The sequence below is a fragment of the Hippocampus guttulatus genome, chromosome 7 (genome assembly GCF_054856545.1).
Source record: "Hippocampus guttulatus isolate MCC_2025c chromosome 7, RoL_Hgut_1.0, whole genome shotgun sequence".
NCBI classification, from domain to species: domain Eukaryota; kingdom Metazoa; phylum Chordata; class Actinopteri; order Syngnathiformes; family Syngnathidae; genus Hippocampus; species Hippocampus guttulatus.
The window spans coordinates 19,976,971-20,004,372 of record NC_141267.1 but is presented as its reverse complement, the minus strand read 5'-3'; the positions used below and the strand labels follow the sequence as shown (position 1 = coordinate 20,004,372).

Below are 27,402 nucleotides of genomic sequence, written 5' to 3'. Positions count from 1 at the left end.
GTTTTTTTTAAGCTTTCAATGTGTTTAGAGGGTGTGGGAGGGCATACGAAATGAACACCAGCAACTTTATTTGTCACACTTTTTATTCGTCAATGGCCAAAGCACTGACAAGATGAACGAAGCCACGCAAATCCACACTGGAGGTAAGACAAATAAATCATCTATTTAGGAGAAAATAGAGGCTAGTGTTGAAACCCTTTTCATCATTTTAATGACAAACAACGACGTAACATTAGCGCTCGTCAAGCCGTACTCTACAGAGGAACGTGAAAGAACTTCATGTTTAATTGGGGGAACGTCGCCCAAGCAGCGAAGTCCTGGGAGACCGGCCGCTGTCAATTATTCATTTTGTGAGGGTTGTATGCGAGCAGGAGGATCCGCTTGCAGGTAAGAGACCATTTCACTCGATTATGAACCAAGCCTGTTTGAGAAGAGATCTGCTTTTCTTCAACTTCGTTAACGTGATCATGACTATAAGCACTCAAACATTGTAAAGCAAATTCAAGCGAGAATGCTGGTTAATTTTTCAACCGTGTTCTGTTTTTTTTTTCGATGTTAATATTGTCTTGGTTTTGTCATAATTGTCTCGGTGTTGGTCTCGATTTGGTTTCTACTTTCAAAAAGATTTGGTCAGGCCGTGGTTTCGGTGAGTTCTGGTCTCAAGCAAGTCATGGTGCCAGATATTGTGGTTTTGAGCACAACACTTTTAATAAAGTGCACCCTGAAATGCCATGGGAATAATTTATTTGTTGAACAGTTACCAAAATATTTCCCCCGGGGTTTTGTGAACCACTGATAATATACGCAGTGATTCCTAAGAACCACTTGCCAATCATGGCCTTAAAAAAGAAAAAAAAAGGCTACCTATGCGATAAGGATCATGGCCATATGTGAATCAGTCAATGTATGCAAGCTCGCACAAAGTAGCCACTTTGTTAAATAACACCCCTGCCGGGAAATGTTTCCAGTCGAAAACTGCAGACCAACATGCTGGCTAATGTCCACTCTCGGTTCTGGACGATGCCAATAAAGGATAAGAACTTGGACTCAAAGGCATTTTGTTCAATGACCACACGCTCAAACGGTCTTGACTGACAATATCGTCCGTCAGCCGCATTCTCCGGGTGACGGACGCTTTGTCCTCGACATCCACGTGACTTCCGACGTCTGAACTGGACGTTTGAAAAAGGCTAAGCCCGGTTAGCTCTTCTTTGTGCATCTTTCCGTCCGGAGATGTCGGCTTTTTGACTTTCTCGTGCGCAGTATGTGTTACGTTTTCGGGAGATCCATTCACGCCTTCGGTTGCCGTGGGCTCGACATCCAAGCGGGGCACATTTTCAACGATTTGCTCCGCAGTCTCATTTTTGATTCCTGGCATGCCGTCTGTTGATTCAGCCGCGTCTTCTGCAAGAGATCCTTTACGCTGGTCTTTGGCTTTGAGCATCGTTTCATTCTTGGTGTTTAGTCGGAGCGCTTTCACGTCATCCTCCGCGTCGTCATCGGACACCTCCCAGTCGTCTTTCGTGGGATTTCGCTCAGGGTACGACTGAGCTTCACCTTTGGTGTGACCCACTTCCGCTGCCATGGCTGCAACCTTCTCATGGGACGTCTCAACAATTTTCAGAAGCTCGGAGGATTGTCTGCTCTCCTTGGCGGCACCCGCGTCGGATTCCCTGAGGTCTTCCAGAGGTTCAACAAAAGTTTCAAAGAACTTAGACGCTTGATGTGTGGTTAACCAGTTGGTGACGAGCTCCGCGCTACTTGCTCTTGCCAGCGCCTCTGGACGTTCCCCATGCGGGAGCTGGTTGACCGATTGAGTATTTGACTGTTTTCGGGTTTGGAAGAGGGCGCTTGCTCCTTCCTCCGAAGCTTTGCCGGCCTCCTCTGTCGCAGCCTCAGCCCCCGGTAACTTCAACTCATTTTGGCTCGGAGGTTTGGAAGACGGTTTCTCTTTGGGGAATGTTTCAGCCGCCGCGCCGACTACGGATGAAGGACCAGCCTTGTTTTCGGGAGTTTCTTTCTCGACCTCGACATCTTGTCTGTTTCTTTTTGAATCATCGGAGACGAGCTCCTGGATTGCGTCAACTCTCGGCGCTCCGGTTTCGGAGTTGTTTTTATCCCGCTCTATCTCAGCACCGCCTTCTACCTGATGGACATCTTCGGTTGTTTCCAACTTGACGTCCAAACGTTTGCGTTCCGCCGACTCTTCGCCAGGCTCTCGTCCTTTTTCACTTTGCTCCGATAAATTGTCCCCACGTTTGTCCTCGGGAGAGCTACCTTCTTCTTGAGTGGACGTTTCCCCGTTTTCAGCGTCCACTTGACTCCGTTGACCTTTTTCGATGATCCGAACTTTGTCCGCCGTCGTCTCTCCCGTCGCGCTCGTCGTATTTGCTTCTCGAAAGACGCCAACATTCTGCGTCGTAACAATTTTTTGGTCCTCGCTTTGCTCTTCTGACGTTTTCTCCGCTTCCTGAGCATCCTTCGGTGATTCTCGTCGTTGCTCCGTGTCGGAGTTGATGACCTTCTCCCCTTCAGGGTTAACGGTTGCATTTGTGCCTTCTTGTGCTTTGTTCGGATCTTCCCGTTGACTTTGCTCCGTATTATCAACGCTTGATTTGTTGATTTGTCCACCTGTCTCCGTCTCAGCAGGAATGATCTCTTTGTCGTCGTCTGCACCCGTCACATGGTGACTTTGCTCGGCTTCATTCGGGGTTTCCTTTTTGATTTCTCCGCCGTCGTCGGAACGCACCGTCAAGTCGCTCGCATCTTTACCCGCATCGTCTTTCTCTGCCAGCGCACTTTCTTTTTTATCATCGGTGGTCGATTTGCTGAATTCTTCACCTTCCTCGATCTGAGCGTCAACTGTTTTCTGTTCTTCGTCATTGTCTATCGCATTTTTTCTTTCTTCAACTTTGTCTTCATCTTCTGTTGCTGCTTCATTTTCTTCCTCGTTATAAGCGGTTGCTTTGTCCAGTTCTTCTCCTTCCTGGACCTCGGAAGTAACAATTTTCTCTTTGTCATCTTGAGTCGTCCAAACTTCAATTTCTTCAGCTTCTTTCTCAACTTTTGTCGTCACTTTACTTTCTTCCTCGTTAACTGTAGTTGCTAGTTTGATTTCTTCACTTTCTTGGGCCTCAGCGCAAACGATTTTCTCTTCTTCGTCCTTATCGGGCACGTCTTTACTTTCCTCAGCTTGACTTGCCTCCACGATGGCTTTTTTTATTTCTTCACCTTCCTCCCTTTGAGCAGTAATCACGACATCGTCTTTGCCCGTCCCATCTGTACTTTCTTCGGTTTCCTTCTCATCATTCCCGATCGCAATTTCTCCATCGCCCGCGTTTGTTTCGTGAACTTCACTGGCCTTTTCTTCATTTGCTTTTTTGCCCTCCGCGCTCTCGTTTTTTGTCTCAGTTTTTTCCGATTCATCGGGCTCATCTCGATCGAGGGTTGCCACCGCTTCGCCTTGGTTGGTTTGCGTCTCGTCTTTTGGATCCGCCGGAGTGTTTTCTATATTTGGGCATTCCTCAGTTTGACTTCTGTCCCGTTCACTTTCCTCGTTCGCCTCACCCGGTTTCTCACGAGGCTTTGTTGCTTCTTCCTCTTTGCGACCGCGTTCCTCACATTTGACCGCGGGATCGTCTCGTCCTTCGCTCGTGGCCTCAATATCAACCGATGCTTCTTTGTCCTCTTGCACTGTGACGCCCTCGTCCTTGACGTTGTGTTCTTTAGAAACCGTTGCCTCTGGGGTTGCTTCGAATTCCGATCCTCCGGCAGTCTCCTCTGCCTGCGTCTCTGTTGTCTCTCTGGTTGGCTTCACCTCTGAGTCAGCACCTGCGATTTTCTTTTCGACGGAGATAGCCGAAGCATCGTCCTGAGACTCTAAAGTCCCGTCGCCTTCCTTCATTTTCTCCTCGGAATCGCCTCCATCTTTGGCTTCCTTCACTGCCTCCTGCTCCGTTGCCTCGACGCGGTCTCCCATCTCATCTTTAACATCGTCAGAGTTCTCATGGGGTTCTTCTCGGCCAGCTTTGGCATCTTCTTTTGGCTCAGACGCTTCGGCGACTTGAGATTCCACCAGAACTGCTTCTGAAAATGCACACAAACAGGTTGTTTTAGTTTTTTCTCCCCCCCAACAAGGATCCCAACAGCGTTTTAAAGAGGAATTAAAGTTTGATACCATCTTTTTTTAGCTCCTGGCCTTGGTCTGCGGATGGCAGCGTCTCCTCTTCGGTATTGGTCTCGCTCAACTCTGGCTCAAATCTACACTGCGACTCCTTCGGGATGGCTTCGGCGAGCTTTTCCTGCACAGATTTGGCTTGGGGAAGACCAAGGTACACAGCAAATGCGACAACGTCAGCCACTTAGGGGACATTTGTGGAGGTTTTGAAAAGAAAGAGACCCAGCAAGGAAGCATAAAATCACACACAAACACTCAACACCGTAGATCTTTAATTGGGCGAGGTGCAAACAGAATCAGAGTATCAAAGCGTGCAAAAGTATGCGCACAGACGTGAAATTAGGATGGGCACAAAGAAGACATTTTTTTCCAAAACACCAAAGAAAAAGAAAAGACGTTGACGCCTGGCACAGGAAACATCAAATGCATGCAGGGTAGCGGGGCCCTGGAGGACAAGAATTTGACACCCCTGTGCTAAATATTCGGACACACTGTCGATATTTAAAGCTCGGCATGAATTGCGTTTAGTGTGATCTGCGGCTTTGCCAAGAATGCCATGAAGGATGGAATCAAATTATGGGGACAAAAATGTACACAATATTGTCAACCGATTGGAAGCAATGTCATATTTTGACCCCCCCAAAAAAGTTGGGTTTTTTTTTTGCCACCTCTGCTCAAATGGGCTACATCCTTCGTTCAACCCATCATTAAATTCTAGCCATAAAAGTATTATATTATGAAATATAATACTTTTATGGTATGATTTGCAATTGATAAACTTTTTCCTGTTTTTGGGGGGGGTGTGGGGGGAAATTAGAAAAATTAGGCTATTATTTTAAGGAAGTCACTGATATTTAAAAAAAGAGTTAACATCCAAAATAAAATCAGAAGAAATCTAAAAATCAATTGAAACGGCTTCAAATGAAAAAAATCAACTACAAATACTAAAATCATTCAGAGACAAAACATTTTTTTCCACTGACTTCATGCAGTGCAGTCATGCAAATGACAACCAAAAAAATTCACACCACCAAACCAATAAATGACATTGAGAAATGTTTTCCAATTATCCTTCACCATCGCATTTAATGATATCTCATTTTAGATTGAGGAATACGTTGCTTCCAAGTGTGTATTTTGTGTTAAAAGGCATGACAGCCCCATTTGCCCCAAAAAATAGTGAGCCCCCCCCCCCTCCCCCATTTCGGCCTTTTTTTTTTCTGCATTCAAGTCTTGCTTAAACTCCCATTTACTTACCCCTCGCCAGCTCCTCCGACTTGCTCTCTTCTTCTGCCTCGGGGCCCTCTGTTTTCTCCCGGCTCTGTTCTTTCCCGCTAGCGGCGGAGACGTCCACATTTGTGCTCGACACGGCAACCGCGGCTTCTTCTGGGTTCACGTGGTCTTCCTCCTCCACGATTTCCTCTTGAAGGATTTCCTTGGCTTCTTCTGCTTCCTCCTCGTCCTCTGTGGAGTCTTCGACGACCTCCGCGTGGCTCTCCTCGCTGGAGACGGAACCCGAACGAGGCCTCGTGTCATCTTCTTCTTCGTGGTCACCTTCCGAGTCCAATGAAGTTTCGTCTTTAGTCTGCGCGTCAGTTCCTCCGGTCGCAGGTGAAGCTTTCTTTTCGTTGGATCCCTCGACGGCGACGTTGTCATCTCCTTCAAAGTCTTCGTCATAATCTGCACGGCGAGATGATTAGCTTTCGCTCCTTCCGGGACATAACGTGTGTGCTTCTTCATCTTCATTATCATCATCATCATTGTACCATCTCCGTTTTTGTCGTCTTGTTGCGGAGAGGTGCGCTCGGGTCCTGAGTGGACTGTGCCCCCGGCCTCCTCGAGTCTTCCTCCGGCATCTTGGACTTTCTTGGGTGGAGGAGCAGGCTTCCTGTCCAGCCCCATTCCGATGATGCACCTAAAACATGCGAGAAATTGCATTGATGTCTTTTGTTATCGATATATCGTCCCACGAGGGGCAATTGCATTGGTCAACAGCAAATTTGAATTCGGGGATTGCTTTTTTCAGCGAAATATTTTTTGATGCTGATCTCAAAAAAGCACATCACGTTTTTGAGCTATTTTTATTTTATTATTATTATTTTTTTGACCTTGAAAAGCTTGCACAACACCGATTTGTGTTGTTTAAACTCTAGCTATGTTACCGGGAAAAAAAATCCACCTCTTGCTGAACCGAACCCTTGATTCATAAAAACTACAAGTATATCTAATATAATGTAAATAAAAATTTAAAATTAGAAGAAATAAACTACAGTGAAAAACAATGTTCGATTAAAATGTCCCCCTTTTTTATTTATTTTATTTTATTTTTTTATATATATATATAATCGTTACAATCCTACAGGGGAAATTCTATGAAAAATGAGACATTTTAAATTGAAGTTAATAAACTACAATCAAAATCAAAATGTGTCAATTTCATGTTCAAAAATGAAGTATAAACTCCTACAATATTTGTTTTATTTGTTTCTTTAAGTTTGCAGCATGTTTCAATGTTTCTTTAATTTTGGAAAATAAATTAGACTTATTTCAAACCCTAATCGGGAAATGCAATTAAAAAAAAAAATCTAAAATATAACAGAATAAACTTGCGCCATCAAATGTCATTTAAAAGCTTGAACAAAAAAAGAAAGAAAGCAAACGATGAAGCGCGCCTTCCCTCACTTGTAGCAGGGCGATGCCCGCTCAACGGCGCTGAAGCCAAAGTGTCCGTGCCTGCCACCCAGTCGGGGGCCTCGCCTGTGCTTGAACTCGCAGCACGAGCTGAGGCGCTCCGCTTGCAGGCCGTTCAGGAAGAAGGTCAAGCTAAAGGGGAAACCTCGATGTCGCCTCGACATGAACTGGAACGTCTCTGAGGTGAGAACGGCGGGCAGAAGGGTCAAGGGGAAATGACGTGGCGTTCTGTGTGAACATTTGACTGCGACACATCATTTAAGCCGAATTTCAATGATAGTGATTTTGTGAAGATTTTTAATGACTCCAACATGGACGTTTCTGTTCGCCCATCAATGGTGTTTCGCATTATATGTTAGCATTAAGCTATCACGGGGAAATTCTATGGTCTAGTTGAACATTTTGGTGATTACGTTGACATTAATTAAATTTTATGCGTGTGGGTGTTGTAGGGATTAACCTTTTTTTTATTTTATTTTATTTTATTTTTTTTTACGTGGTCTGTCTAATTTTGACATTTTCAGCGGGTCAGGACCAGCGCTCCCCCCGCAACAATAAACGTTGGTTAACATGTACACTCAATCCATCATTTTCCACACATTCACATTTAAAGCCTTTAAATCCCCATTTTTTTTCTGAAGCACTGCTACTTTTGATGCGTGACATTTCAATGACACAGTAACAAATCATTGTAAACAAAAGGCTGTTTTTCATTCTGATGACGTTTTGAGCAGGCACAAAGTAGCACCAACGACTGGTGTGGAGCGCTTACTCAATGTCAATTTTTTTTTCCTCCCTTAAGTATCGGTGGCTGGTATTAGCAGCCTTCTTGAGTACCCGATACCTGAAAATAAAGCCTGTTATGGAGAATATATTCTCTGATGTCTACTTCAGTTTTTTGAGATGAAAGGGACAATTTTCACCTCATCTCTCAACCACATTTGGATCTACCTCTATTTCCATCTTTTTAAAAAAATGTATTAGCCATTTCGTATTTCCATGATTGTTGAAAACAGGAACAAGACTATTCTGACAAATCGAGGAGTATAAAGTACACACATCAGTTTTTCAAAATACGGCAGAAACGAAAACGTAAATCCTGAAGTAAAGTACAGTTGAGCACTTTTGTTTCTCGCCACCACTGACCCCCTTCACGGAGCTTGCCCTTATACACGCAGAGGTTCTCGCCTCCGCAGTGTTGCTGAAAGACTTGGACCTCGTCCCTCAGGTCCTCCGCGTCATGGGAGAGGTGCACAGATTTACCGAAATACACCATGGTGACTCGCGCTTTGCTCTGCGGCACAGAAGTCCTCCAGAGGGACTGCTCCTGCAGTCAAACGACACACTTACATGACGCTTTCTTACTGTATCTACACCAAAACTTGCGGTGCCGTGAAAAAACAATTGCCTACTTCCCGATTCCATATTTTTTAAAACTTCCATATATATGACACTTCATTTTCTCTCGCCAGAGACAACTTAGACCTCATTGGCGTCGACCGGGCCGATGGTAGCGGCGGGGCGCAATCGTCTGCGGCCCCCGAGACCGGGAGTGCCGCCCGGAGTGCAGCCGGGCCCCCTGGCTTTCTTCTTGGTGGCAGGAGGGAGCGGCGTGGCAAAGTTGTTGATCACCGGCAGGTAGTAAGGTGAGATGCCGGGCGGGGGGTCCCATGGGATGGACTCGTGCTTCCTAGACTCTCTGTCCGTCTAGGAGAGAGGAAAGGCTGCATGGTGAATATTCAGTACAAAGTCGGCCATATCACGTTGGCCTACTCCCTGTGGCTTGACCAATCAGATTTGAGATTTGTCCTCACATGACATCTTCATTTTTCTGTCCTCTGATTGGTTGATGAGAGGAAATTTGTTCCAGCATACTACTCTCCAAAATCATGTTTTTTTTTTTGTTTTTTTGTTTTACTTTGGTGCGATTATTACATCAAAGCAGTCATGTGAGTGTTTGTTTTGCTCTCACGATGCATCTGAACGGCGGGTGCTTGTCACCGAAAGCCTCGTTGACCCTGTGAGGGGAGCCGCATTTGTTATTGCCGCCGTGGATTGGTTTCAAGCGCGCGGGCCGCTGCATCTTTCCTGGAGCCGTGTTGGGTCGAGAGGAACCTGGCTGCGCACACGCATAGGACCGCCCACTTATTATTAGATCTTGCTTAGTCAAAGGTGGTAGTCGTACTTGCACTCTGGACTTATGTAGAAGTTTTTGTGTCAAAATAAGACTCGTGAAAATCTTAGTCAAAGTACAGAGTGCAGTATGAGTACTTTTTTTCCACCTCTTTCCAATCTCTTTGAACTCACAGATTCTGAGGATCCGAAATGACCGCCCACGGGTCCTGAGTGCTGTTTTCGGACAGCCTTCGCACCCACGGGCGGGCGTGGCGACATCATTCGGACATCGTCTTCAAATCGCTTTGTGCGTGCCACCTTCAAAACCACAGTGGTGTGCAGTATGTCATGCTCGTACAGTGAACCTCATTTATCACGCCGGATACGTCCCAATTGTTGGAAAGACATGGGAGGAGTCAAATATTTTCCAAATGCTGACTCTCGATACCTCAGATTTTCTCCCGTTGTGAATGGGTCTGCAACGTATTCCCCGGGTGTTCACTGTACACGCTCCAAATTAAGTCAACGCGGAGACACGAAGCGTCCATTCACATGCAAATGACTCACCTTCATCTTGTGCACTCGCTCCCTCCGGGCAAACTCCTCCAGTTTTCTTTTGATCTCCGTCTGATGGAGACGCTGTGCGAATAAGGGGAGCCAATTAGCATGACTCATTATGCCGCCAGACGCTGACATTGTTTTTGTGTCTGGAACAACGTGTTCCAACTCTCTCACTGCCCACCCACCTCCATCTCCAGCACCTTGAGGAAAATGGCCTGAGCCAGGCACTCTCGGACATGTTTTTGGTGGGCTCTCTGAAGTTGCTTGTGTTTGTATTCCTTATCTGGGACGATGCGCCCACTCCTGGTGATCTAAGGACAACAATACTCTCCCAGCTGAACTAAAACTGTTTCCAAACTAACAAACATTATTTCACGATATACACCAACAATGCCGGTCAATGAATCAATGAACCCGTGTTGCTTTCTGTTGGCGTAAAAAGCAGGATTGAAGAGAATTTGAAATTCAGTAACCTTCAGCAAAAAAAAAAAAAAAACGAGGCTGAACTCGAATTCCTTCCTGTTTTCGCTCTTCTTTCAAATTAACTGTGGAAAACATCGGTGTGTCACCATCTAGTGGCTGATAGTAGAATTACACCCCAAATGAACATGCGCAACAACAAAATAGATATTGCTATACTCGGAAAAAAGTTGTAGTGACGTAAACAAAGACTTCCACACGATCAAACATTATTTCTCTGCAAATGTAGGAAGCGATCTCGTGATGTACCAGTCCGGCTCTATGCAAGTGTCTCCTGATGCGAGTACTGCTGAAGTAGCCGGTGAGGTGCTTGTCTGTCAGGCTGTTGTAGGCTGAAATAAGCCTGCGGCAGAGAAAAAGAAAACAAATGCGACATAATCCTTGGACGCACATTTTTGCATCAGGTTAAAAATAACTAGAAACTTCTTTTATCGGAGCCTCTTTGTTTGCTCATTTCCGCTCTTTTTTTTTTTCCCCATCATGATCTCTTCGCAGTTTTTTTTTTCTTTTACAGGTGTCTGATTACATGCAGTTATTTGGAGAGATGACACGCTTGACCCTCTCCGCCTCTCTATTGTGCACCCGGATTGTCTTTTAGTGGCTACCGTGTCACTCTCTACTGCTCTTGATGGCCGGACGATCTTTTGAGATCATTGTTATTGAAGCGTGGCGAGCCGAGAGTTTGCATCCTTTTGTTGGCTTGACTCTGCCATTCACACGGATCCTCATTTTGCACCAAAATCGTTTTTGTTTTTCTTGTTATACACCAATGTAGCAGTATAGCACCAACTACTGACCAGGAAGATTTACTCTGTGTTTGGCTTTCAGTATCGGTGGCTGGTATCGGCAGCCTTCACAATACCTTACATTTTAAGGCCGGTGTCAGTACTAATAGCTGACTGAAAAAAAAAAAAGGACGCGTACAATTTGTCAACTTGATCAAATAAAGAAGGAATCAGGACGCCACTAAATACTTTTGACATCTTGGCAAGCCACTTAAAAAAGAAAAAAAGTGGATGTGTAGTGTAGTCATCACTAAAATAACTACTTGTGACTCCCAAACATAGAGAAGCAAATCAAGTAGCACATACCCTGGGTTGAAGTGACTCATGGTGCTCATTGGCTCTCCGTCTCTTTCAGATCCGTCAAATTTTTCAGCTCGCAGGCTCCCGGCGGCCTGTGCTCGGCCGACGGGAAGGCAACGCAACCCGGCAGAGTTGAGACGGCGCACCAAATTCTCATCTGATCCCCGACCGGAGTTGCTGCCGTACTTCTGCTGGAGTGGAAGCGGTGACACTGGGCGGTTGCTACGGGAGACCACGTGACAATGCTGCCAACCGGGCTGGTTTCCACTTACATGCACACACACAAACACGGAGACAGTCCCACTGGCATCAAACTAGACGGCAGTCGTGCTGACCTACATTTACAACACCAGTTTCTAATATTTGTTCCATGAAGTTGTCAGTTGCGCTGCTGTTCTAGAATTTGTGTAACTAAATGATAAGAATGAAAATGTATTCAATCATATGAACTCTTGACATGATTGCTATTGAAATTTATCCAACTGAAATTAATTTCACTTTTATTATTCTGACTACTGCTACTAAAACGACAGCCATGACATTATTATAAAATTGTAAAAGAAAAACTGTAAAATATGTAAAAATTTGATCAAAACCAAGAAAAAATCCCCCACTCATGCTTTGTTTTAAACTGCATTTTCCAAGCCACATTAAAAAAAAAAAATCTCACCTGCCTGTGGTTTCACATGGATGAAGATTGCAGGTCCTCCGAGCCCCTCTAGAGGACATAAAGAGAATTACAAAACCTTCATTTTCTCGGGGAAATATTGCGGCCTATAAAAAGGATGAAACCAAAAGTGAATTTTCCACTTTTAATCCAGGAATACAGTTTTAGAGGACAGTATGAAAAGTGAACGTCTTTTCTGAAGATGCGAAAACAGATTTAACCTTGATCTCAACCTTAGTGCCTTTGATTAATAGATAATTTTATTTATTTTTATTTTATTTTATTTATTAGTTTTTTTACAGATACCAGATTTGACCAGGGGGTGGAGCCATGTTTCTTTCATGAGACGTCAACGCCACTGGGATGACTTGTGTGCCAAATGACATACAATACAATGGTACCTTAACTCACGACATTATTTTGTTTCGTGACCAAACCATCATAAGAAGATGCTTTAGGCAGTCAGTTGAAGTTTACTGTCAAACAAAGAGAATGTCACTTTGTGTATTTTAAGAGTTGGCCATAGGAAAGTCTGCTTAGCTAAATGGCAACAATCAATGTGGAATGCCATAGACGGGCGAACGGATAGCTGCAGTTATTTGAACACAAGCAAGGGAGGAAAACGTAGACCTGACAGTGTTCATTGGCATGTATTCTTTATCTTCTACAAATATTGACAAATAATTCTGCAGTTTATTTCGGAAATGAAAATCGGAAGTGTTTCAAGGTCATCTTAGTTTTTGCCGAAGGTTATTGGATGTCAAATACTTTTCAATCCTGCTTTTTATGCCAACAGAAAGCAAAGGCTGGAGGTTTTTATAATGCACATCTCTGAACATGATTATTGATGCGTTTATTAGTTTTTGGAGAAAAAAATTCCTTTACTGCAAACATACACCATTGTTCTGTTTGTACAATATTTTTGAGTTATCCATTCCTTTTGCTCCCTCAGTATATGCTTAAATACGATTGTATTATTTTTAAAATGTGTTGAAAGATCTTTGAAAATAAATGAAGTACCCTAAATGCGATACAAAACATGCCAAGATAGTATTTAAATAGAAAATGTCTGTATTGCAGATTTAATTTATGGTGGGGGTGGTCGGTTTTTGGATTTTGTCACTCCCGAACACCGAGTATAACCTTGCATAGTTGCCATATATATGAACAAAAGTGTGAAGGCCTGTTTAAACATCAGGTAAGAAGCAATCGGGGCTGCTGGAAATTTAGACGGATACGCTTTGGGCCCGCTAAACACCGTAATCAAGTCGGCATGCCTTAAAATAACAATTAGCCAGCAAAAAGAAGAGGCATGATTATAAATTCCATTCTGGGGTGGAAAAAAGATTCCCGGTTGTCGACGGGGGAGATCTCTGGGGGGTCCGACGGTTTTGGTGATGGAAGGAGGGGGTTTGAGTTTTTGCAATCAGCGTTAAATGCAGCCGTTTTATGGCTGTGTGATTGTCAAGTGGCCCATTACTTGTTGATAAGAACGCCCCCCCCCCCGTATGTGGCCCTGATTGGGGCTGAGCATGCTGCTTCCCACTCGCGCCGGCCCGGCGCAATCAGGCCCCCTTTTCAGCCCACTGCCATTTTCACTGCTGTGATTTTCACCCATGGTCCCCCACCCTCCCCCAAAGCACCCTACTCAGACGACAACCCCCCCCCCCCCCCCCCAAACCACTCCTCCCCTTCAGATTCAATGAGTAGCCATTTACCGCAAGGAGAAAAGGTCGCGCTAATCTGCGGGTGTCAATTGTAGTCTAACCTGTCGCCCTGATTTCAATTAAATAAAGGAGATGAGGCAAAGTCTGTGTGGAAGGAACGCATTAAGAAGAGCTTCAGAGGTCAAATGCTCTTTGCTTGGAGAACAGACCTTCAAGCGCTCGGTGGAATGCCGGCGATAATGCAATTTTTATTTTTATTTTTTAAAGTAATTTGTCTTTTGTCTTGCAGAACCCAAGTGCGCTTCAGCTAAAAATCACAAAATAATGGCCGACTCAGGATTGTCTGGTAAAGAGCAGAATTCATCATTCCATAAATCACAACAAGTTGTCCAGGTCCTGAAGAAACGAATCAACCCCGTGACCATTTGCACGACCACTGCCATGTTCGACTCTTGGTATGATGTTCTTTTTCTAAAATGCTGTTACATTTACCTTCCAGAAAGTTGCTCTTTAGTGTCATCAAGCTATAGAATATTTTCTCCAAATCTTTGGAATCATTCACGACACGAGCGTTTATTTTCTTTTTGGTCAGCAGTTTTAGAAATGACTTTGTATCCCTTTCCAGACGAATCGATTATTCAATTATTTTGTTTCTCATCTTTTTTTAGTGGCAACTTGTCGCAACTCTTTCAGCTTTCGATTGCCATATTAGATCATGAAATTCCACCGGCAGAGGGGAAACAAATACTGGCTCTGATGCCCATATACCCTCATGTGACCACAACAAGTACTGATCATCCGCACATGTCATTTTCCTTCCTTCCTCTGGCGACCTGCCGGAGTATTTAGAACGCAACAAACTGCAGGATCCAGACGTGATGTCACAAGGCAGTCGGAGGAGTTTTGTTGACATTGTTTTTTTTTGTCAGCTCCACAGCCCGCTAAACGCAACGATAACACGCAAAACGCTACATGCGGTCGATTGGGATCTGGGCAACATGCGGGTTCCTATGAAGGTCGCGAGCTCCTAACTACGTCTTTACGTCTGCTCTTTTGATGATAAAACACTTGATTTTGTCACTTTTTGACCTCTCGCTATCAGAACGGGGGTTTTAGTAGGTAGCATGGCAGGGGGGGTGCACTGTTGAAGACGCATTATCTGATTTAAAAAAAAAAAAAAAAAAAAAAAATGAAGCATTCATCGGCACCGGCTGGAACAGGACACATTTTCCAAGGAGGCACGCTAGGACTGCTAAAGCCCAGCCGAGATGATGCGATACAGAGGCTCATGTAGTGTCATGCCGATGCAGGTTGGGAGCAATGAAGACCTCCTGCAAGGCAAAAAAAAAAAAAAAACAAACAAGTCGCGATATGTTATCTTTTAAGGACTTAATGTTGAGTCGTACCTTCAAAGGAGCAGTAGGAACCTGGCCATTGAAATTTGGCTTAAATGTTTGTTGAAAAGGAAGTTTGAAAATAGGGAATTGTTAAAGCTCATATTTTGCACCCGAAATTGATGTGATTTTCAGGCCATTATTTTGTCATCGTTCAATTTGGATAAAACGATGAATAATACAAAAAAAAAATTTCGGGGGGGGGGGGGGGGGTAGGAGTACCTGCTATCGTGGCCGGCCTGCCAATCGTGAAAATGTGCATAACTGACTTCTATTGTAATTGCATTGGGAAAAAAAATGTGACCAACAAATTATGCAACCTTTCATTCCCAATGAAAAAAACTCTCACACAAACAAAATAAATATCACACACAACAAAAAACTCACAATAGTGACTCTCATTGTCACCCATGCGAACAATAATCTCTCTTACTCTTCCTAAAAGACTCCAAAAAGCCACCTCCCTAAAAAAACAAACTCTTATCCACCAACCACCAAAAAAAAAACCCATCTCAAGAACGCCACAAAAACAGCAAGAACAAGTCAGGCACAGAGATTTTTTTTTTGGTCCTTTCCAGCCCCTCATACCTGCGCTATTATCACATTGTACTTTCTTCTTCTTTGCACTCTTGCGGGGAAACCACACAGGCAGGCAGGGAATTACTGGGTGGGCGGGCGTGGCTAAAAGTGACATCTGAAATATGAAATATGAATTCTGATCCTCCCTTGGGAAGGATCACTTTGCAGGAGGAGGAGAAGGAGAATCAGCAGCAGGAGCAGCAGCGGCAGCAGACATGCGCTGGAAAAGTGAGGCCAAAGTTCAGCGCTGCATGCCGGCTGGAAGCTCCGGTGAGGAGGTGAGTACGTGGCCGGTGATGGAGGGGGGGTCCGTCAACGGCTCTCCCCTGCAATCCGTGGGCTTCCACTCCACCTTCCCTCATCATTAAAACTCAAGCAGTTAATGAGAGCTCTTCATCTCCTTTTTTCTTTTTCTTGTTTTTTTTTTTTTTTACTTGTTTTTAATCGCTGCTATTAAATAAATCAACTCCCCTTTGTTGTAGTACCGGTGGGGGGGGGGGGGGGGGCCAAGCGTCAGCTCAAGTGTCGTCTGTTAGTCCAAGTAATGACTCCTCTTAAATTTGCAATTGGTGTCGTCATGGTGAGCAAGCGAGCGGGCAGCGGATGATATTTATGACGAGCGCGCCGGGGTCATTGAACGCACCGCGCGCGCAAGCGAGGACACACGCGACAGACCGCATCAGAGGAGAGAGGAACATTTCCAAAAAAAAAAAAAAAAAAAGGACATGTGCGCACGTGAGGACTCCAAAGACAACTTTTTGGACGCGGGAGACCCCCCGGTAGGGATGAGGTGCCTTCACAAAAATTCTGAAATCTACTTTTTATAAATATTTTGTTTTTTAATGACTGCTACTTTTTGGACATGTATTTTTTTTGGTATGATTTACTGCATCTAAAACCAAATCAAACGCACATTGGCATTTCCCACCCAAAACTTTAATAGGACATCAAAATGATATTTCATGTACATGCTATTGCACCAAAATGTCTTTAATATTTTGGAGCTAAAATTAGGAGTCCTAAGTAGTAAAATAAGTAGCATATGTAAGAATTTAGAAGGAAAATGTACGAAAATATTTTTTAAACTAAATTTTTAAGACTTAATCAATTTTTTTTTTTTTTTTTTGCATACAGTTCAGTTTTAAATTATGACTGAGACAAATACGCCATTCAGTCATTCATTTTTTTGCAGTAATTTGAATTCCAAAATAGGACTTTCGATATTTATTTTGAACAAAATTTTCAGATTATTTATTTCGATACATCCTTGAAGCTGCTAATAATATGGATTATTCTTAATCCATATTTGGCCTTTTTTAAACCGAGCAGTGTTAAGGCTATATTTATTTATTTATGTTTTGGGTTTTTTTCCCAATAATGCGTTACTTTATTTGCAAAATGCTCGGAACAGAGTTGAGGAGATGTGCACGTGTGTGAGGACTTCAAAGACAAGATTTGGGAGACAACACGTTGTTCAGAAAATGTAGGCACCAAATTGCTCTGATTTGCTTCCCAAAAATTTGGAATTAACCTTAACCTATAATTTAAGAAAAATATTTATTTGGGGGCAAGGCTGTGTAAAATAATGAATTTGTTTTTGGACAAAATGTTTGAGAATTTCACTCCTTTTTTTTTTTTTTAGGGAGGAGGATGTTTTAAAAATGACATCAACTTGCATTCATCTTCAAGAGGACTTTTAATGCCAATCTGCTTATCTTTACAACATGAGTAAAACCAAAACCTACTCTTACACTGGCATTTTCTTTTTTTTCTTTTTTTTTTTTTTTACTGTAATATCACTCCCAAATGAAATCCCATGCAATACATTTTCTATGATTTGTCATCACTTCGAGGTTAAAATGACGATTCGTTTTCTAAAGCAGTTACATTTGCATTAAATGCTTTTTTTTTTCTTTTTCCTCCTCATGACATCTCACAATGTGTCACTTTCTGCTAAATTAGAGTGATCGGTAATTTCTTCAACAACAAAAAATATATTTTGAAAAATAACTAGTAAATGTTCAAAGTATCATGAATTGATTGCGATCCTACAAGACAACCGCTATTAAAAAGTAACTCATCCTGTAATATTCACTGTTATGACGTTTGAAGTCACTTCCACTGAAATGTCTTTTTTTTTTTTTTTAACTGCCATCTTGATTTAACGTGAAGTCACTGAATAATACAAACTCTTCTTTTTTTATTTCAAAAGAATATTGGGAGGAAGCGGCCTTCGGAATAGGACATTTGCTCATTTGCCCTCATTTTTGAAGCTATTCTGTTGACCCATCGTTGAACTGGAATAAATATAACAGATACTTTTTAAAATATCAGAATGTTGTATGACTTTCGGCCTGGTGGGTGGAGGTGCGGGGTTCGATTACAGTTGCGGCCTTCCTGTGTGGAGTTTGCATGTGCTCCCCGGGCTTGCGTGGGTTTTCTCTGGGTACTCCGGTTTTGTCCCAACATTCCAAAAACATGAATGGCAGCTCAATGCAACACTCTAAATTGTCCGTAGGTGCGAGGGTGATGGTTGTTCGTCCCTGTGTGTGCCCTGCGATTGGCTGGCAACCGGTTCAGGGTGTCCCCCGCCTATTTGGCAGAAGTGAAAGAGAGGTTTCTGCGCAAAGAAAAGCGCTCGAATGAAACATTGCCTTTTGTTTGTGCGGCACACGCAGGTGGAGGTTGTGGATGAAGACATGTCGACTGAGCCTCTTCTCGCCACGCGCTTGTGCGTGTGCGCCAGCTGCAACGAAGAAATCGTTGATAAATATTTATTGAAGGTATTTTTGTTTTTCGATTATTGCTGTGCCGTTATTATTCTAGCCTTTAGGAGGATGCGTGTGTGTGTGTGTGTGTGTGTGTGTGTGTGCCAGCTGCAGTGAAGAAATAGTGGATAGATATTCTTTCTTTTTACCGACTTAATAGAAATAGTGGCGAAACATTGATGACAATTTTTTTCTTAACATTGTGTGTGTGCGTGTGTGTGTGTGTGTACAATGAGGAAAATGGTGTCTTGAAATACATCCAAGGTATTTTTTTTTTTTTTTTTTTTGCATTTTCATTGCAGCTTTTGAGGTAATTGCGGTTTGCACACCTTCAGGTATTCGTGCCTCACAGGCCCCAGAGAAGAAATAAACAGTCGACTTCCTTGTGTGCATGCATGTGTGTGTTTGTGGGTGCGTGTGTGCGCGCAGGTGAGCAACCTGTCCTGGCATGTGCGTTGCCTTTGCTGCAGCGTGTGCCAGGCCGCGCTGGGAGGCCACACCAGTTGTTACATTAAGGACAAGAAGGTCTTCTGCAAGATGGATTATTTCAGGTAGACCTTTGTTCCGATTTTTTTATTATTTTTTTGGGATGGGGGGTGATTTTTTTTTCTTTTCTGATTACTATTAGCTTATTACCATAATTTGAGTCCAACAAAAGGATGCACAACAAGTCAGCCGAACAGCCCTCCTGTATGTCCCAAGTGATGATTATTCGATGACAGCGTGGGGTTGCGCCCGCCGTCTTCACATCCACGAATATTATTATTTATTCAAAACACTGGCACGGTTCTTTGAGCAAATTTGGTATTTCGCAAGTGTGTATCAAACCGGTAGCCCTTCGCATGAATCCGCAGCCAAGAAGTGGCTCTCATTTTCGAAAGGTTGGTGACTCCTGGATTGAATCTACTCAGTGAAAACGGTTTTAAATCGGATTCAGTTTTCACATTTTTTTTATATGATCTATTCATAGAAATGGCGGAATCCACAAATGCCGACCCGCAAAAATGTGGGGCGTGCATTGTACACAAAATGAAGATAATAATTCTCAACAATCTTTTAAAAAAGTGATATTTTGTGATTAAAAAAAGAACACAAATAGAAGTCTCCTAATGAATACCAGCTTTTGTGATGCCCATCCCCCAAAAATTGGACCAATTTAAATTAAAAAAATATATAATAATAATAATCACCATTAAAGTGACCCGCACAACACAATGATTTTTTTTTTTGAATCGGCAGAATTAAAAATAAGCATCTGAAGAAATGCCCACGTTCATATACGAGATGTCGCTGTGAAAAGCCGACTCGAACTTCATTTGTGGTTCATCGGAGGCGCTTCCAATGGCATCGGAAATGCACTGATGGCTCATTTTGTGGCCACTTTCAGGGTGTGTACACTTGTGCAACCGCTTGATCTGAACCGTCTATTTTTGCGCATGCGTCGCAGAAGGTTCGGCACGTGGTGCGCGTACTGCGGCCGCCACATCCACGCCACGGACTGGGTGCGGCGTGCCAAGGGCAACGTGTACCACCTGGCCTGCTTCGCCTGCTTCTCGTGCAAGAGGCAGCTGTCCACCGGAGAGGAGTTCGCGCTGGTGGAGGACAAGGTGCTCTGCAGGGTCCACTACGACTGCATGCTGGACAAGCTCAAGAGGGCCGCCGACAAAGGTGACTTGTCAATCAATAACACAGGTCAAGGGTCAATTTTAATCAGAGATGGCTTTCGTTAGCCTTTGTTGCCTTCAGCCTTATCGCGCAAATGCTAATCAGCATTGCTAACGTTTCTCATAGGCTAATATTGCTGGCCTCAGATTATTCATGTGTATGAAGAAAAAAAAAAACGTTGACAGTGAGGCAAGGGGGCAACTCTTCGATTCGATCGAATCATCGATGGGATCGTTTTTCGAAAGATTCAGTAGTCACGGCCCTCAAATAATTTAGGTTGTATGATAAACTTGTTATGATCACGGCAGGCAGCAGCGTGAACATGGAGGGCGCCGTGCCCACCGAACAAGAAATTAACCAGCCCAAACCTTCCAAGAGAGCAAGGACCAGCTTCACTGCCGAACAGCTGCAGGTAAAAAAAAAAAAAAAAGTTTAAATCCTTTAGTTTCCCTCATTAATAAAAATATATTTGCAAATGTAGGTGATGCAGGCGCAGTTTGCCCAGGACAACAACCCGGATGCTCAAACGCTGCAGAAACTGGCCGAGCAGACGGGCCTCAGTCGACGAGTCATACAGGTTCAGCCCATCGTCAACATACAAAAAAAATGATCACCCGACAACCATGATTCGGAAAATAATTGGAATATTATCATCTAGCATGACGATGTATGTGAAGGCAGACTCGATTGTCCAGGTGTGGTTCCAGAACTGCCGAGCACGCCACAAGAAGCACGTGAGCCCCAACCACACGTCCGGCGCCCCCCTTACCTCTCTGCAGCCCGCCCGCCTGGCCCCGCCCACGCCCACCCCCGAGGAGCTCCAGTACACCACCTACGAGGGTCCGGAAGGTTCCATGTTGTCGGCGCTGCACTCGTTCCTCGACAGTGAGCACCAGGCTTTTTATGAACTACTATATGAGTGACTGCTTTTCACCCGAATCGGCATTTTTTTTCACCTCACAAATGGTGTGTGGCACGTCAATCAATGCAAAGTGTCATGCGCTGATTCCCAAAGTGCAGTACACTGGCTCCCTCTAGTGGCATGCAAGAGAATCACAAAATTAAATGTTCCGAATGTGACGGTGGCTTCAACTTTTTTTCAATCCAGTCCATTTGTTCAGCACGGTTAAGTTTCAAGTGCGAGATGTTTGCATGTTCAGAAAGGCTCATAATTGCCTACAGAGGCCACAAGAGGGCAGCAAAGCACTATTTTTCATTCAGGGAGGCTGTTTTATAATCTAACAGAGGCAACTCTCCGCATTACATTTTATATTTGCTGTAATATATAAAAACAAAACAAAACATTGCTTTGGCGTCATCTTGTGGCATCCCAGTGCTAAGAAATCAGGCGGAAGTCAATTTAGGAGCTTCAGAGATAAAAGTTGATGAAAGATTAAAGGCAAATGTACTGAAATGTTCAATCCAACTGAACAATTACGGCAGTGATTCTTTCTTGTATCGCTTGAGCTACCGCTGGTGGTTCCAGTAGCACACTTTGACCATCACTGGATGAGATTTTTCAGGTGTACCTAATGAAGTGGCCAATTTAGTTTTTTTTGTCCTCAGGGGGCCGTGCTAGAATTTAGGACACAATGGATTGAACACAGTTTCTTTCTTTTGTAATATTATGAACGTGTCATTTGTGAAAACGTTCTGATCATTGCAAACCGTGAGACATTCTATTCATGTCGCCTTCCTCAAAATGTTTGATTTTGTTTCATATTGTGAAGCCTCCCTGCCTGGAGTTGCTAAATATTCGTGAAATCTCCTCAGAACGCAGCCCTCAAAATCTGCTTACCAATTAATTGCAAATGGGATGCATCTGCAGGTCTGCCAGTGTAATTTATTGTGTGTATGTGGAGCGTCTTTGATGAAAATAAATGTCTAATTTCCCCAAAACACCGAGAAGTGATGAAAGGGTTAACAATTTATGAGCGTGTTAAAATTTCCACCAACATTAATTTTAAAAAAAAACTAACCAAAACGTCAATTTCAAAAATCTTTCTCACAAAAAAGTGAAAGAGAAAAATACATTTTGTAGGATGAACATTTCAAGATTTGAAGAAAAAAAAACATTTCAGGACATAATTTGGTAAAAATATTGAATGACAAGTTGGTCCTCACTGGGCCAGCGTGCTGGCTCTTGAGGACATCAGGAAAGCATTTTACAAATGACATCAGCTCGCAAAACACGTCTGGAGGTTTCTGCAAACATTAATACATTTAATAATCTGCATCTGCGGGGAAAAGTAAACACACACACACACACAGACATCACATTCATTAGAACTGCTTGTGTCTACTTGTTGCTTCGCTGTGGTGGACCAAAAGAATGTCATTGGAGCACACGTGAGACGTCAGTGGCGCCTGTCACTGTTGTTGACGCTTTTCAAAGATGTTGCGTAAAGCTGGCCTACCGCGTCGTGCTTCGGGGTGACCTGGTTCAGGACTTTCTGCAACATCAGCCGTAGTAAGACAGACAAAGTGGATGTTTGGGGAAAAACAAAACAAAAAAACTGAAAATGATTATTTTTCCAAGAAAAAGGCTTTTTTTATTACAGAAGAAAATCACATTTTTTTTCCATGATGAAAAGTATTTTGAATGAGAAAAGAATTCATTTTTTCCAAAGAAATTTGTGAGTTTTAATTGAAAAGGTCCGGATTTTTCTTTACAGGAAAAAAAAAAAGCTTTTTTATTTATTTATTTATTTTTTAGAAAAGTAGTTTGATGTTTAAAAAGAAAGTCAAAAAAATTTTTTCATACATTTTGAAAGAAAAGGCAGGAGTTGCAGGAGCAGAGCAAAAAGTGTCCGCCTTTGCAGGGAGCCAAGCAGAATTTAAAAAACAAAACAATTTTTTTTAAAACACTGTGAATGTGCATGTTGAACCCTCAGCGGGGCGTGGCACGGATCTCGAAGGGGTACGGGGTGCGCGTCACTCCGACGATTCCTTCCGAGCTCAGCTCCACTCCTTCCGCAGCCGAGAAGGTGAAGTTCTGCAGCATGGCCACCAAGAACAAGAACAGCTCCATCCTGGCCAGGGCCTCACCCACACATGCACGTTTTCCTGACGCGCACAAAAACACAGTCATGACCATTTTCCTCCTTGATTTCTAGGCAATGCAGCGCGGCGTCTTGTATTACCGGCAGAGAAAGGTAAGAATGCATTCCTTTTGACAAAATTGCCATTGGAGTCCAGGAAATGTCCAGGGTTGAACACGTGCGGAGTTTCCCATTCGTTCTTGTCAAAGAGCACCGACGTCAAGATGGCCAACACGGTGCTGCCCTGCAAAACGCAAACAGATGATGGGGAAGCGCATTTGAGTCAGATGATTGACGTGCCCACCAAATTGCGTGTTCATGAACTACTCAGGTTGGTACTACTAAGTGAAAAATGGCGGATTCTAACCAAAATGGATGACTTCCTATTCTGTTTCATGTCTGTGTTCTTGAGATTTTTATTATGTTTTTACTTTTTATTTTAGACATTCCCATCCAATTTCATTTTGATCGGTTTTAATTGTTTATTTTTTTAATTTTTTTAACTTTCTGGAGGTTACCAGTGAGTGAGATTCCAACTAAAATGGCTGACTTCCTGTTCAATTTCTTGTATGGATTCTTGAGACTTTTTTTTTTGACATGTCCACCAAACTAAAACTTGTGTCAGACGATTTTATTGAACCCTTTCTCAATGACACGACTGAGTGAGCAATGAGTGGTTCCAACCAAAATGGCTGAGACATTTACTGTAGGGCAGGGGTGCCCATTACGTCGATCGCCAGCTACCGGTAGCTTGCGGACTTGTCCCAAGTCGATCGCGAGGGGTGTAGAGTAAAAAATAAATAAAAAATTGTGTCTTTGCTCATGTTAATAATATATATATTTTTGTATTATTGCACATTGCACCCTAATAATCCGTTCAGTCTCACTTTCACAAAAAAATATTGAAAAAATAAAATAAAAGCAGGTCACCTTTTACTTACGGTGGCGCGTGACTTGCGTCACCGGAAGTTGTTAGCGCTCAGCAGTCTGCGATTGCAGTTTGTGGTCACGGCCGTTGTGATCTAGCTCTTGTTGTTATTATTAGTATATATATTTTTTTTATTAGCCGATGTTCATTTCGTGTACAATTCACCGATGGCACTCGCAAAGAAAGGCAATCCGGATGCCCGAGAGAAGCATTTCAAAACAGTACGCGTGAGCTACGATAGTTAACAGGCTGCAAAAGTGCGTCGCATCCCTCCGCGTCAGGTCTCCCACTAAGGTAGGCAGTGGTATCGTTTTAACAACTTCATAAATGGTCTACTTTACATCTTAGGGACCTTATGGCTGATTGCTCATCGTGGCATGCGTGTGTCAGTGTGTGCGCGTGCGCGGCAAGGGATCGATCGCGGGATTTTGGTTGATCGACAAGTACCGGTAGATCTTAGGTCCAAAAAATGTTGGCACCTCTGCTGTAGAGAATCCTGTTACGATATGAAATGCTCATCCAATTTAGGGTTGATTGGCGAAACTGCTGTCAATATTGAATATCTACCGCATTCTAGACTGCTGCACCTTGGGGATGACGCAACATCCCAGTTGTATGTCTTTCGAGGCCACTCTGGTTCCGTTGAGGGGAACGACGTTGGCCATCCTCTGGATCTCATGGATGACTGCGTTCGTATAGGGCATGTGGGCTCTGTCGCTCATCTTGGGTAAGCGGCTCGTCCCAATCACTCGCTCGATCTCTGTTTGGACTTTATCTTGGGAAAGGATGGAAAATATTGACGTGGTGATGAAGGGAAGAATTGCCGATTTAAGCCAGAATTGACCACTTGGCGTTCCATTCCGGGCACACGTCCTTGAGCAAAAACCCACCCATGATTTGAGGGTTCTGGATGAGGAAAATGAGGCCCCACTGCAGCGTCTTGGAGGAAGTCTCCGTCCCAGCAAGGAACAGATCCATACAGCACAGAACCAGATTTTCTTCTGTGAAACCCAATTCTCCGTTCGCTTCGTTCTGTTAGGAGAAGCCAGAAAACCCAAAGTCAGGAGCGTCTCCCTCTCGGAGCTCCCGTCGTCTTACGTTGCTCTCCACCAGGAAGGCGTCGATGTAATCTCGTGGATCGCTGGGGTCCAAAGCCAACTTGTGGCTCTTTATCTGGGCGCCGATGAACTCCTGCAGGGCTTGGAAGTTGGTGAAGATTCCGTTGTGCGGCCCGGGCAATCGCTTCATCAGCGCTGGGAAGGCATTGTAGAGCTGCGCCCAAGGAACATAGAGTTGGACAAAAGTGCTTTTCCCATCTTGTGGTTAGCCTGTGAATTAGCATCTGAGTTAGCAGTGGAGGTTTATGTCCAAAGCGAGCGATTTTCAGACCCACGTTATTCAACAGGCCCCACGGGAAGGAATCTTGGAGCTAAACCAAGGCTACGTAGACTTGGACAAATGTGCTTTTCTCTTCCCATGATTAGCAGCTAAGTTAGCATCTGAGCTAACATCCAAGTTAGCAACTGATTTGCTGTCCAGTGCAAGCGAGTTAAACCCCTGTCCGACGCGTGTGACTTTCACACCCATGACGCTCGCTCGAGCCCACACCGTACCGAGAGCCCACAGAGTGCTCTTGTGTCGGCGTGACAACAATTAGCATCCGAGTTAGCATCCTGGTTCCCTCACCTGGCCCCACACGGAACCCTCCAGATAGACCAGCTCTGTCAGGTTCTCGTGCAATCGCCGGATCTTTGGATCATTGTAGTCGAACCTCCTCCCAAAAATGACCTGGCAGATGATGTTCGCCACCGCTCTGTTCAACAAGTCCGCCGGATCAAACAATTCGCCTGTGGCAAAGGCGGCGGCAATACAACAAACAATAATTCATTTGAAACCTTAACCCTCATGTCAACACGCCGCGATTAAACCCAGCTCTAATTTGTAATATTTGATGGCTTGAGTTAAACGTCACCTTTGTGTTCTTCCACGGCCCGTTGCAGGTGTTGGCTCTCCTGGCAGACTTTCCTCTCCAGGGTGCCGTCGGCCAGGCCGAAGGTGCGCAGCATTCCAATGGCGAAGTGACGCTGCGTCCTCCATGTCTTGCCGTTGCAGCACAAAATCCCCCCTAAAGGTGCACACACCGAGTCACGCTGTTCCGATGACCGTCCGTATGATACCAAGTGTGTGTACCACCCTTTGCGTGCGCTTACGCTACCTTTGTGTTGATTGTACAGTCTGGAAAACAAGGCTTGGTATGGCCTGTCCACAAACTTGTCAGCCTGCGTCACCAGCACTTCTTTCACCGTCTTCCATCCGCATACGAACACCGTCTTCTCTTGCCCCACGCGGAGGCAGAACACGTTCCCGTAGGTTTCGGCCAACTGCACGGGCGCGGCGGCGGGGGGGGGGGGGGGGGGGGGACACAATGGTGCCCTGTGGTCAGCTGAGGTGCATCATGACTCCGGCACAATATTCTCTGTGTGCTGAGCAGCACGCGGAAAGCTCGCAATTTAGTCATTTATTGTTAATGGAAGCATTGAGCGGTTCCCCTCCCCGAAGCAAACAAAGCCGTGGGAGAAGATTCCAGTCTGGTGCGACAAAGCTACATGAGCTCAAAATATGAGCTCGTATTGAAATTCAATTTGGATTCGTTGATTCCGTTTTAGGTAGTGTTATTCCAAAAAAAAGCAGGTTTGGTTTTTTTGGTTCACTATGAGAGACTGCGAAATCTTTTGATATGCTGTTCCATTATGATAGACAGTTCCACGCAATTTCAGATTGATTCGCGAAACGGGCTCATTTTTGATACATTTCAAACCCATGAATTCGATTCAAAATTGCTTCTCAAAAACCAACATTTCAAACCTCCTTTCAAACTGAAAACTGGAGCTACAGTATTTTTTTTCCCTGACTTTCCAGGCGGTGATCCCCATCATACAAAATCAATGCATTGTCGAGCCCCCCGCGCCCCCACGATGTCAATTCCTACCTGCGTGAGGTATAGGTGAGGCTGCTTGACGGGGATGTTGAAGACATTCCCAAGGAGAGGCAGTGCGAGCGGCCCGGGCGGGAAGTGCGCCGGCTCCCTTTTGCCAAAGACGCAAATCACCAGGAGGAAAAGGGCCAAACCTAAAAGCAGCACCCCCCACATATTTAGACCAAGCAAAAGGCTATAAATCCACACGCTGTCCCGTGCGGTACGTCGTACTTGTGCTGCTTGTGGTGGTGCACATTTGACGCCGAGCGATTTGGACACACCTCCCGTAATTGAATTCACACTGTGGGGCTATTTGAGCGCCACCAAAACAAACGCATCCGAACAAAATGGAAATTGTGGGACGATTTTAAAAGTAACGCTTGAGGTATCTGATACATTTCCGAATATTATACTCGATTACATTCCATCACTACACAGTAAAAAAAAACCACACACACAATTTGGATTTTTTAAGCTAAAACAGTCAATTAAGTTGGATCAATTTGAAAATATGAGCATAATTTGCAAGCAAGTTGTTTATTATGATAGCCAATACAAGGCTAGAAAACTAAAAATATCGAGTTGATTTGTCCAACATAAAATTTTA

The 27,402-nt window shown here is 44.0% G+C and overlaps 3 protein-coding genes across 5 annotated transcripts; 1 reads left to right on the top strand and 2 right to left on the bottom strand.

Moving 5' to 3' along the window:
• Positions 1-71: 71 nt before the first annotated feature.
• On the bottom strand, positions 72-11,258 carry erich3 (glutamate-rich 3). 3 transcript variants are annotated; one of them, XM_086115153.1, is made up of 13 exons: positions 11,116-11,258; positions 10,274-10,367; positions 9,730-9,855; positions 9,551-9,622; positions 9,176-9,301; positions 8,841-8,987; positions 8,354-8,575; positions 8,015-8,195; positions 6,860-7,046; positions 5,944-6,092; positions 5,435-5,857; positions 4,178-4,315; positions 72-4,086 (listed from the first exon to the last, which is right to left on the bottom strand). In XM_086115153.1, exons 1-13 carry the CDS (start codon positions 11,142-11,144, stop codon positions 995-997), a joined length of 4,986 nt encoding a protein of 1,661 aa, XP_085971279.1. In that variant the 5' UTR covers positions 11,145-11,258; the 3' UTR covers positions 72-994. The 3 variants fall into 3 exon arrangements, with proteins under 3 accessions (XP_085971279.1, XP_085971280.1, XP_085971278.1); XM_086115154.1 differs by having other exon boundaries at positions 72-4,083; XM_086115152.1 differs by having other exon boundaries at positions 8,886-8,987.
• Positions 11,259-11,698: 440 nt separating this feature from the next.
• Positions 11,699-20,929, top strand: LOC147202965 (LIM/homeobox protein Lhx8-like). Its single transcript, XM_086115162.1, has 9 exons — positions 11,699-12,173; positions 13,733-13,789; positions 15,585-15,694; positions 18,095-18,199; positions 18,614-18,735; positions 19,632-19,852; positions 20,158-20,261; positions 20,331-20,426; positions 20,545-20,929. Exons 1-9 carry the CDS (start codon positions 12,140-12,142, stop codon positions 20,770-20,772), a joined length of 1,077 nt encoding a protein of 358 aa, XP_085971288.1. The 5' UTR covers positions 11,699-12,139; the 3' UTR covers positions 20,773-20,929.
• Positions 20,930-21,930: 1,001 nt separating this feature from the next.
• Positions 21,931-27,393, bottom strand: LOC147202964 (cytochrome P450 2J5-like). The gene is made up of 9 exons (XM_086115161.1): positions 26,808-27,393; positions 26,034-26,199; positions 25,791-25,943; positions 25,505-25,665; positions 24,917-25,090; positions 24,709-24,850; positions 24,406-24,593; positions 22,993-23,134; positions 21,931-22,915 (listed from the first exon to the last, which is right to left on the bottom strand). Exons 1-9 carry the CDS (start codon positions 26,967-26,969, stop codon positions 22,740-22,742), a joined length of 1,464 nt encoding a protein of 487 aa, XP_085971287.1. The 5' UTR covers positions 26,970-27,393; the 3' UTR covers positions 21,931-22,739.
• Between the last annotated feature and the right edge of the window lie 9 nt (positions 27,394-27,402).